Consider the following 11,819-nt stretch of genomic DNA (forward strand, 5'->3'; position numbering starts at 1 on the left):
ACGACGAAAATCGGATGCAGTGTGAATCCAGCAATAGTGGTGTCCGGTACGATGAGGGCTGTGTTCAAAATTGACTGCCAGTACTGAAAATCTATAGTGCACGTAACTTAAACTGTAACATTTTCAGCGCAGGGGCTCTATTCTTGAAAAGAAACATATATGAAAAACTAGGAAAATACTATAGTATATGTAACGTATACTGTAGTATTTCCCTAGACTTTCGTATACGTTTCTTTTCAAGAATAGACCCCCTGGCAGTAAATTTGGAATACAGCCCATATAGGTAAAGCACCGTCGAATGGGGTTGTGGATCGGATGGGTGACCGTAAATTATTCTATTTTCGTCAAATTTGGCAAAGAAGTTCACCTTGCTTTGAACAGACGTGTTACGAAGAAGCGATAATACAAAACCGAGTGAAATATTTCGTCGCGTCATTATCAGTCATGTACAATAACCAGTTTCTGCTTTTCGTTTCCCTTTTATTCTCTTAATTCTATCGTAACGCGTTCTAAAAAACGAATTACTCTCATATTCTTGTGTACATTTTCGCTCATTTACCTTCCATTTCCTCCAATAACAGTTTTGGAATGTATCCTTGGAAAATAGTGCTACAAGCAAAGGTCAAGCATTATAAGAGGGCAGTTTGGCCCTCCTGAAGAAGTCCGCGCCATGCTTTTCTACACGGGAACGCGCGACGTAGGCGCAAAACAAGCGCAAGAACCAAGAATGCGTACGAACGTTTAAACATTGTTGTTGATATAAACAGGTGGTGAAAAATAAACTGCTGTGATTTTTTATATTTGCTAGCAGTGTTTTAATATGCAGTTGTGTATTGGGGTACACAAAGTTAATGAATGTACGGATATATATCACACATTCTTCTGACAGATTATTCCCTATTGATCCATTATTATCACCTTCCTTATTATTATCAAGAGACACGGTGATGTCTCGATAATAATTTTCCTTGTCCATATTTTTAAGGACCCAAACTTTGTAATCACGTATAACATAACCGCGCGAGCGAAAACAGCCGGCGTAACGTGGGTGCAAGTGTTGGAAATACAATTTTTTTGCTGTGTATCGTCGGATGACGATAGAAGAGTACCTTCAACCTGTCCTTTTAAGTTATATGGCACATATTTCTTAAACCACAAATAACTATGAAAACTTAGACTACCAACAGATAAGGAAAACAAAAAAAAGTTTTTTTTTAACTAAATAATTTTGCCTATACTTCTAAAAAAAGTTAAATACAGATTCAACCACTGCTAATCTACCTCCTCTAATCCACGTAAAAATACTATTCTTGTTTATAATGTTTTTATTCCTGAGCTCAAGTCGAATCCTTTTATTGTCATATTTGTGACATTGCCATATGACGAGAATCACATCTTTAAATTCATACCCACAGTCACATCTAGAGCTATCAATATATCCCTTTCTAGCCAGTGACTCATTAGTCCGGATCTACAATAGATGTTTTAAGACTTGAGTCGTAAGAAACTGACCAATTACAGTCGAATCCGAGGGGAATAATTGATTGTGATTCGCCCATTTCTTATGGCTTAAGGCTTAAAACCCTATTGTAGATCCGGGGTTAAAGTTATAATGATTCGATCTTAAGCCCAAGACACAATGCGATAACATGATTTCAACCTATCAGAAATCGGATATATCGGAATATACAGTTTCTGATAGGTTGAAATTGTGTTATTCCTACCGCTATCGCTATTCTCTCGCATTGTGTCTTGGGCTTAAGTCTATTAACAAAAATCACAAATGCTCTAGCCTTTGGAAATAAAATTAATTTATTTTCGTTACGTCGTTACGCCACGCCGCTACGAACGGGAACATTTCTCTTAGTCCGGACTCTCGTCCGGACTTATGTTTGCGCCTCGGGCTTATGTTTGCGCCTGCGCCCTTACGCCGTGTTACGTCTTATCGTGTAGACGAGCCTTTACATTGTAACATACTGTGACATGGATCCTGATAAAGCGATGTTAATGCTCGAAAATTAAAATCCAGATCACCGCTAGATTCTATGGGCCAGTTTCACCAACGCCAGTTAACTTAATCGGTCATTGCAACTGACCAATCGCGTTTGCTGTTTAGAATTGACCAAATGCGGTTGACAGTTAATCATCGATTAAGCTTAATCGGCTTCGTGAAACTGGCTACTGGCCCTATGTCAATCCATCAATATCAACCACACGGTCAGTGTTTGACAGTAATTGTCAGTGACTACGTTTACACGGCTTGATTTTGTGATCTGAAACTGGCCAATCATAGCTATTCCTCAGAAGAATGGAATGATTGTGATTGGCCAGTTTCATAATATCGATGTTATAACTTCAACGTAAATGGTTCCGTGTAAACGTAGTCATTATTTGTTAATACTGACAGTATCATTGACCTCTGTTACACGGCACGCTTAATCGGGTTTAATAACATCCGTAGTTATGAAATTGGCCAATCATAGCTGTTTCTCGGAAGAATGGAACGACTGTGATTGGCCAGTTTCATAACTACGAATGTTATTAAACCCTATTAAGGGTGTCGTGTAAATGACCTCATTGACCATGTAGGATCACCTTAATATAATGCATTATGTATGAAACAGAATACATTTCTTGAATGTTAAACATTTGCATAACAAAATTTTTTTTCAGCATTGAAGTTTTAGAATAAAATGGCCAATAGAATAACTTGGAAATGTATCATCCCAGGTTGTACATCTCCTGCTAGAGCTCCTGGTCATTATTTTCCAAAAAATAAGGAATTAAGGGAAAAATGGGTAGAAGCAATATCTGTGAACCTACCTGATGAAAAAATTCAAAACTGTAGAATTTGCCATTTACATTTTGACAAAAATTCATATGTTTTTACTATACAACGTAGACGATTGAAGTATGACGCTATTCCAACTCGGAATTTGTCAATTACTGTAAATGAAACAGATATTTCTCAGTGTAATACAAGTACAATTCTAGAAGAAGGTACATTTGAAATGGACACACAATATGATGAAATGACTGAAACAGTTGCAACCCCATCTTTTCTTGATATTTATAAATCTTTTATAAGTAATAGTGCAGTTAAAGAAGAAAATGCTATTTTGGAAAACAATGTAAATATTGAAGAAGAGAAACAACAAGAAACACAACCATGTAACAATGTAAATATTGAAGAAAGGACACGACAAGAAACACAACCAGAGATTGTAAGAACTCCAAACAGAAGTTTTCATTTCACAAGCCATGTTTGTTGTAATATACTTGATAGTGTTACTTGAAAGGACAACTTGACTTCAGTAGCAAGAAAAATATATATTAAAAGCAGATTATTTAAAAAACAAAAAAATATTTTACGCATGAACATTATTAATTACAAACGATTAAAGGATGCTAAAAAGTGTACTAGTTTAACTGTTCGGAAAAATTATTCAGCATTGAGCAATACACAAAAAATTTTCTTACATTTGCAAATGAAGAATGTGACTGAAAAACAAAAGGTATATTTTTCTACATTTTGCACAAAAATAAAATCTGCATTAAAAAGTATATCTAAAGAAAAAGTATATCTAAAGTATATCTAAAGAAGAACATGTTTCAATATATTTACAAAATTTAGGTATTGAGTCTTCTTAATCTTTTAAAATATAAAAGTTACAATAATTCGAAACAATTATGAATATTATACATCATAAATATAAAAAAATACTAATTCTTCTTGATTAATTTAATTATTATTATAGTAGTGTTATTATTTTATTAATTATAACATAAAAAAAATTATAATCATTAAATTTTTTTACATTTCTTAATTTTTTATGAACATATATATATATAAAGGACATCCTGAGTGTTCCTGAGACTTTCAAAAATCCTATGAATGCGTCCTGAACCAATTCTTTGCTATGTGGGAAATATAACAGGGTAGTGAACCTTGAATCCTGGAAAACCGGAAAAAACTTTGAATTTTTTAATATTGGATCGCTGGCCATGTATAAGCATTTTATATAATCTTAATAGTAATTTTAAGTATCTCTCTCCCTCTTTCTCTCTCTCTCTCTCTCTCTCTCTCTCTCTCTCTCTCTCTCTCTCTTATTTTTCAGCTTCTGTCTCCACAGAACGAATAGTAATAGTATAGTAATATAATTCAGTAATAATATTATACTATAGTTATATTTCTATTTTGCTACTAAATAAGGATGTGGTCCACTTGACATTACAAATGCTTCGAAGCATTTGATTGACCAATTAGAAGAAAGAATTTTATTGATTGACTAATCAAAAAATGCTTTGAAGCATTTGTAACATCAAATGGACTGTAGCCTGAATAAATTACAAATTAAAAATCTACAATGCACGTAATACTGTAGAATTTCAATATTGATAGTAAATATTGGAGAGAAGGACAGAGAGAGAGAGAGAGAGAGAGAGAGAGAGAGAGAGAGAAGGGGGAAAAATGTAGATGTTTTTTGTATTTATGTTTTAGAACATAAATACAACCTTGGCCAAAGATATTAAGCATTTATCTAGGAAACAAAGGATAATTTACAGGAAAATGCCGTAAACCAATTTTTCAGTTAAAACTGTATATAATGCTTAATGAGGTGTCAAATATTTTTGGCCAAGACTGTATTATATAAAATAAAATATGTTAGAAATTATTTTTTACTATCTAATGAATAATTTATGTATAATATAAACGATTCAAATATCACGTTTGCAACTGTTATTATTTATTTACTCGAAAGTGTACAATTATTGAACAAAAAATATTCCACATTTCGGCTATTCACAGGTCAAAGCGATGAACTCCATTTCGATGTTGCCAAAGCACTTCATAGATGCTTTGACACTAAAATTTAAAAAAATTCGAAGTAGAGTTCATCATTTTGGCCTGTTAATGGCTCATTTGACCACTTTATCGACCGAGTAGGAGAATCTTAGGCTGGCATTCATAGTCAGTTCTTATATTCAAAATCGTCTTAAGTTCAGCCTTGAGGTGTCACGAACCAATAAGAGAGCCGCATTAGCGTATTAAGACCTTACTTAAGACGGTTTTGAAATAAGAACCGACTATGAATACCGGCCCTACAATTTAGTTCCCAAAACTGTGTCTATTCGCTCAGATGGCGCAGAAATAGGATTTAATTTTTTTCTAAGAGCGAGTCTCCAATTTTCTATACTCTGTATGTTGAATGTAATCCAATTATCCAAGATGGCATCTGCGGAACAGGTCGGCCTCAATAAAACATGGGAATTATCGCTTTACGAATTACATCGCACTCCGCAGGATGCGATCACCGACAACACAGAGATTGCGGTCAGTCCGCGGAGTTTGCACAGCGAGCTCATGTGCCCCATTTGCTTGGATATGCTGAAAAAGACGATGACCACCAAGGAGTGCCTCCACCGTTTTTGTTCCGACTGTATTATTACGGCTTTACGGAGCGGTAACAAAGTATGTGCTTGACATAATACAACAAATTTATATCTACAATGTTGCGGATAATATTATTCCATATTTTTTCTACAAGATGCAATGTTATTTACCTGTCAATTTGTATATGTATGTACTATAAAGTATGTATATGCAGTCTGTCATTCATTTTTTGTTTATTTGGAAAGCAATACTTTTGCTACAATGTATTTTATTTATCTATAAGACTAATATTTTATTTATCGTAGCATGAATTTTCTACTCGCATGATTGGCTACAAAATAGAGAATTTTTAGAAACTCAAGAACATATGTATCCAGTGATTATCATACAATCACATACACAATCAATATATTTGAAAACTTCGTCATATGATAAATGAAATATTAATTAGTTTGAACCGGTGTAACAAAATTATATATATATGTACTTGCTGTGTGCAAGAACTTTATATATTTTTAATAAAAATAAATACTGTTTTTCTATAAGTAGTAGTATTTTATATTGAAATACATGAATTTGTTTGTGTTATCTATAATAAATTATTTTTAAAAAAAAGGAATGCCCTACATGCAGGAAGAAATTGGTTTCTAAAAGATCTCTCAGACCGGATCCAAACTTTGATTTGCTAATCTCAAAAATTTATCCGAGCAGAGACGAATATGAGGCTCATCAGGAACGAGTTTTGGCTAAACTGAATAAGTCACATTCGCAAGCTGCACTTGTTAACTCTATTACAGAAGGTATTAAGTTACAAAGTCAGAATCGTCCACAGCGTTCCAGAAAGAATGCCAACGAATCTGAAAATGCAAGCAATGCAACATCTTATAACAATACACCAAATATTAGTGCACCTACAACACCAAATCCGTCTACAAATGTAGCAAATCAAAGTGATTCCTCTCAAAGTGCGACAGGACCTTTAAATAGTGGAGGTATAATTAATTTTATGAGTACCGATATTGTTTTTCAATTTAGAAAAAACTGCAATTTCTACTGAGTTTATAACAGCTTGTATAAACTTGTAATTTTTATTACATCAGTTATTTTTATGTACATTTATCTAGGAACAACATCTAGAAACTCTACTACACCGTCGCCAAATCCTGCAAATCAAATCTCAAAACCATCAAAACGGCAGAAAAGTCTACAAAATTCTGAGAATGATTCCTCTAGTGCAGAAGCCGAGACTGGCGGTGGTGATTCTATGGTTGACACAGAAGGTGAAGGTCCTAGTGAACCATTGATGCTTAATGAAATTGAACTAGTCTTTAAACCACACCCTACAGAAATGGCAGGTGATAATTCTTTAATAAAAGCGTTGAAAGAGAACAGTATTCGCTATATAAAAACAACAGCAAATGCCACAGGTAAGATATCTTGCAAACATATAATTAAGAGAAAAAATTGTTTACTTGAAAAAGCTAATAAATATTATAAATATAAATATACATTAAATTATAGAATGGAAAAATGAACTTTCAGTATGGCATAATAAATTATTTGTTTTCACAGTGGACCATTTAAGTAAATATCTAGCAATGCGTTTAACGTTGGATTTGGATACTGAACTATCAGAATCAGATAGGCTGTTAAATTTTTGTATCTATATCGCACCTTCACCTGGGCAGCTTGTGGTATTGAGTGGCTCACAAACGTTACGACAAGTGAACGATAAATTCTGGCGTGTCAATCGACCTTTGGAAATGTATTACTCATGGAAGAAGACCTAGGGAAGGCCTCAAAAATATTTATCAGACGGGAGCTAATTGTGTCAACATGTTTTGACGAAAGGAATGAATTGTCATTCATATTATATGGAATACAGTAGAATATATCAAATATGAAAAATACATATTGTTGTATTGTACTGTATTCAGTTTGATTCAATATCAAGGTAATATTCATAACATAATCATCGACAATGGTGCAATTTTTACATCTTTAAAGCCGGTTGCCAGTAATAGTTTCATTAATATAAGAATTGAAAAGGCAACTAAAACTTTTTATGAAACTGAGTGATTTCAGCGGCATTGTACATCCCGAATTGCAATTACCATTTCACACTATACAAAATAATATCTACAAAATTTTATGTACGTTTATAAAAGGTATATATGTTACATTCACACATATACATATTTCATCATTTAATGGTTTTAATAGTCATTAATTTATTTAAACGATTCTTAATCACGTGGACCATGCTGTATAGTTTACAGGAAAAGAATAAATCTATGTATATACGAATATCTACATATGCACATTTTTGTCTAGTTTTAGTCCTATATGTTTCTAAATTCTTTAAACGTTTTTTTTTAATCACTGTATATTGCACATGCACAATTTGTATTTATATTTAAATTAAGATCAGTGACACAAAAGCGTCATCAGCAGTTCTTTAAAAGAAATTAAATGTATTAAAAATTAATAAGTTACATTTTAAAGATACATTACGTTTACTAAAATGCTTTTGTTTAGTCTAATCATTTATTAATTGATTATAGCTTGTGGTTATAAAGCATATACTTCCCACGTAATTTTTGACCAGAGTTTTAGGTAAAAATCTTTTGAAAATGCGAAAATAAATGTTTAAAAATAAATGTTTGTGACAACCTATAATCATTAATAATGATTGGGCACTATATTAAGTAAATGCATTTTTTTTTTTTTTTAGTAAAATATGATATTAAGTAAATGCATTTTTTTAGTAAATATAATATGTTGATAAATATACAGTTTAGGGGAGCCCCTCCCCCCCGCAATGACCTTGACATATATTGTTATCGCCCTGAGTGACCTTGAGGAAGTTTTAGTCGGATGTTAGTCGTTAAAAAGTTATAAACAAAAAAAGTTTAAGAAATAATATCTCATTTCTCTACTATATAAAACCAAAATTTCCTGCTTTTCTTATGTAATATTTGTTATAATATTTGTTAAGCAGAAAATGTTTAAAAAAATCATGTTTAAAAACATGATTTTCTTATATAATATTTGTTATAATATTTGTTATTTTTGATTTTCTTATATAATATTTGTTATAATATTTGTTAAGTAGAAAATGTTTTTTCTGCTTTACTCTACATACACTATAATGAGCACACACATATACTGTATTATAACAGCCACCTTGTTCAGTAAGAAAATAAAACGTAATCAATATTAATTTGCAAAGAAATTTAATTAGCATGAAATGAATACATGGAACTCATAATGTCGAAAAAAGCATGAATTCGATCATTGTAAGTAACGACTTTTCATGCGATGACTTTAGTACAAGTTTTATTTTAAATGAAGAGTCGTTGCAAAAAACTATAAATTCTCTGTTTTAGAATAAAAATTATATAACAAAATAATGAAGCAGGAAATTCATTTTAAAGCAGAAAATTTTGGTTTTATATAGCAGAAATGAGACGTTATTTTTTAATAATCTAAACTTTTTTTGTTTATAACTTTAACGAGTAACGTCCAACGGCTAAAACTTCCTCAAGGTCACTCAGGGCGATGATCTTGATAATATCAAAGTCAAAGTCATTGAGGGGGCTCCCGTATATTGCATATTTATTAATAATATTTATTAATAAATTTTTAAAATATAACTATTCTTTTTTTTTTTTTTTTAAGATATTCGAATACTTTCAGAGAAAACTGCTAACGACGTTCTTGTGCCACTGACTACATATTCCGAAATTTGATGCATGATTAGTTTAAGGCAGTAAGTATAATATATACGAAAATCTTTCAAATATTATCGAACTATCACGCTGTGTTTACATTTACATGCTTATTCCTTTGGCGAGTAGATATAACCTACAGATAACAAAGAAAATTAACGACGATAGGATTAAATGTCAAATAAATAGTAAAAACTCGTTTTATTGCTTTGAATCGCTATACTTTATACGATTTATAGTTAAAGTCACAGCTGAACATACTCCTCGAGCCATCAATATAGGATTCGCTTTTAATAAAACAAACACATCTATCCAACGCGATTCTGACATCCCTGTTTGGTAGTTGGATGCTTTCGTTAAAGATACATGGAATTCGTCTTTACGCTGGTAGACGGAATAATCGATAAGTACCACCCTATCGTGCATCTCCCCTTGGATTTTCATTGAAGCGAAAACAATAGGTATGCCGGTATCTTTTGATAACATCGGCGCCTTTGTTTTTTTTTTTAGAAACAAGCTTCACACAATCATTTTTTTAATTATATTAATTTATCCTTTTTATCTTTTCATACTAGGAATATTAATTTCAGGTTACGCGGGTTTTCCTTGTTTCTTTACGTAATACTATATCTCATTATTACATGTCCCTATACAAAATTCGTGATATGTAATAATGAATCAAATACAGTCGTGAATTACAACATGGAGAATTTCCGGTTGTCCATCACTTAAAACTTAAATTAACTATGGTTTCACGTGTATATCTTTATGATTCTAGACCTAATTAATTATTCTAGCAGTGGGATTCATAATAGTCCGGCAACGCTTAATTATGACATAACATTATGCAAACTAATGACCACGACTCTTAATTAGCACGCCAGAATGAATACCGATGAATTCTGTCTCGCGACTTTGCAACTTGGACAATACTCAATAATTGAATCGATATAACATTAAAAAAAATTACTATGTTTTTTTAGAGCGAAGGATAGATTATTTATGGTTATATCAAATGTTGTAACAAATAACGATTTCGAAAGAAGTATTTTGATTGATAAAGTCGAAATCAAAAATCCTGAAAAAGTAAAAAACAGAAAAAATATACTTTATATTTTTTTATATTTTTTATATTTTTTAAGAGAAAAAACGTATACGAATCTTCAATAAGTCTATGTAGAAATTTTAAACGATTCCATAAAAAATAATATGATTTCATTTGCGCAGATATTCTTTAATTACAGCTATTATAAATCTTTCTATATTAATAAATATTATATTGACTGAAACAGATTCTTCAAATGTTTATGCTTTAAGTTGAGCGATAGGATTTGAGAACACTAATGATAACTTATGAGGCTCCTTGTACCAGAGTGGATAATCCGAAGAACTTTGAATTCCGTTAGGAATTGAATTTTTAGGTAGAAGTTGATTCAATTTAAAGTTGGGTGGCTCTACTGTCTTCTTTAAAAAAACCGATACTTGTCGCATGTAATCTTCCATGTTAGTTGCTTTTTCCAATCTGGCAAAGAAAAATTTTCAATTCAAAAAAAGTTTTTTATCAGAATAAAATTTACAAATATTTTTTATTATTACTTTTATAGCAGATAGATTTTTTTACCTATGCACCATTTGCCTAGTAAACTCTAATCGGTGTAGTCTCTTAATCATCGCTGTTTTTTCTTTTGTAAAATGATTATTCCAATGATTATTGCAACATACTTTTTCTACATCATTCCAAAGACCATAAAAATTTCCAAAATGTATTGCTACATTTTTAGGCGCTTTTGTGATAAATTGTGGCTGTTCAATCATTGTAGATTTATAATTTATGTTTGATACTGATGAAATAGTTGGGGACATACATTTTGACTTCCTGATAGAGCATCTGAAAGAAAAATTAAAAAGTAAATTATAAAATTAAATAAAATTTTTCTATATTTATAATATAAATAAAATATTTTTTAAATTGTGTAATAAAAAATTATATGTTATTATTATAAATGTTAGTTTTGTTCACACATTTCATTGTTTCATCTATTCGTTTATATTACTCACGCAGTGCTATTGACGTTTGATAAGAAGAGGTTATTAGATTCTATTGCTGTTTCACAGTAATGGTTTCTAGATATTTTTTTACGCGATTTGATTTTATGTTGCTCGAACATTTTATTAATAAATTATTGGAATTATATATATCATTTAGTAAATTAGAAGTCACTTGGAAATTTCAATAAATTGAACATTTTGTTGAGATAAATCGTATTACGTGCCCCGAGAACTTTTGTTTTGTTTATCAATCATGATCGTATTTAATAATCCATTTTATTAACAAAAGATATATAGAATGAATCGTATACAAGATGTTTCTTAAGTACTGTTTGATATTTTAAAAGAACTTATTTTTGAGAGATTATTTATGAAAAAGACTATATTTTTTAAATTTTCGTGTATATCATAAATAATACTTCAGTCATGTAAAATCTTTGACTATATACACTGTATAATTTCTAATTCTTTCAAACGCTATATTATGTCCTTCAGATTTATAATCTTTAAACTATAACTGATTTTTTTTTGCCAAGTCTCAGCAACTCTGGACCAAGATATGTTGTTCTAGAGTTAAATCCTTTGAAAAGACCTGAGAGATTTGAAATTCTTATATAAATATATATATATTTTACGTATATTCA

General features: G+C 31.1%; 2 protein-coding genes across 3 annotated transcripts; one reads left to right on the forward strand and one right to left on the reverse strand.

Annotated features, from left to right (window-relative positions):
* Nucleotides 1–2,861: 2,861 nt before the first annotated feature.
* On the forward strand, nucleotides 2,862–7,678 carry Sce (E3 ubiquitin-protein ligase Sce). Of its 2 annotated transcripts, none has more exons than XM_018454713.1 (5): nucleotides 2,862–3,179; nucleotides 5,249–5,473; nucleotides 6,012–6,387; nucleotides 6,520–6,822; nucleotides 6,968–7,678. In XM_018454713.1, the coding sequence occupies exons 1-5, from the start codon at nucleotides 3,012–3,014 to the stop codon at nucleotides 7,183–7,185; spliced, it is 1,290 nt and encodes a 429-aa protein (XP_018310215.1). In that variant the 5' UTR covers nucleotides 2,862–3,011; the 3' UTR covers nucleotides 7,186–7,678. The 2 variants fall into 2 exon arrangements, with proteins under 2 accessions (XP_018310215.1, XP_018310214.1); XM_018454712.1 differs by lacking the exon at nucleotides 2,862–3,179 and adding an exon at nucleotides 3,372–3,515 and having other exon boundaries at nucleotides 6,968–7,677.
* Nucleotides 7,679–10,339: 2,661 nt separating this feature from the next.
* LOC108726897 (uncharacterized) lies at nucleotides 10,340–11,414 on the reverse strand. The gene is made up of 4 exons (XM_018454717.1): nucleotides 11,185–11,414; nucleotides 10,748–11,014; nucleotides 10,405–10,648; nucleotides 10,340–10,368 (listed from the first exon to the last, which is right to left on the reverse strand). Exons 1-3 carry the CDS (start codon nucleotides 11,292–11,294, stop codon nucleotides 10,432–10,434), a joined length of 594 nt encoding a protein of 197 aa, XP_018310219.1. The 5' UTR covers nucleotides 11,295–11,414; the 3' UTR covers nucleotides 10,340–10,368; nucleotides 10,405–10,431.
* Between the last annotated feature and the right edge of the window lie 405 nt (nucleotides 11,415–11,819).

The sequence above is a fragment of the Mycetomoellerius zeteki genome, unplaced genomic scaffold (genome assembly GCF_001594055.1).
Source record: "Mycetomoellerius zeteki isolate Tzet28-1 unplaced genomic scaffold, Tzet1.0 scaffold449, whole genome shotgun sequence".
NCBI classification, from domain to species: Eukaryota; Metazoa; Arthropoda; class Insecta; order Hymenoptera; family Formicidae; genus Mycetomoellerius; species Mycetomoellerius zeteki.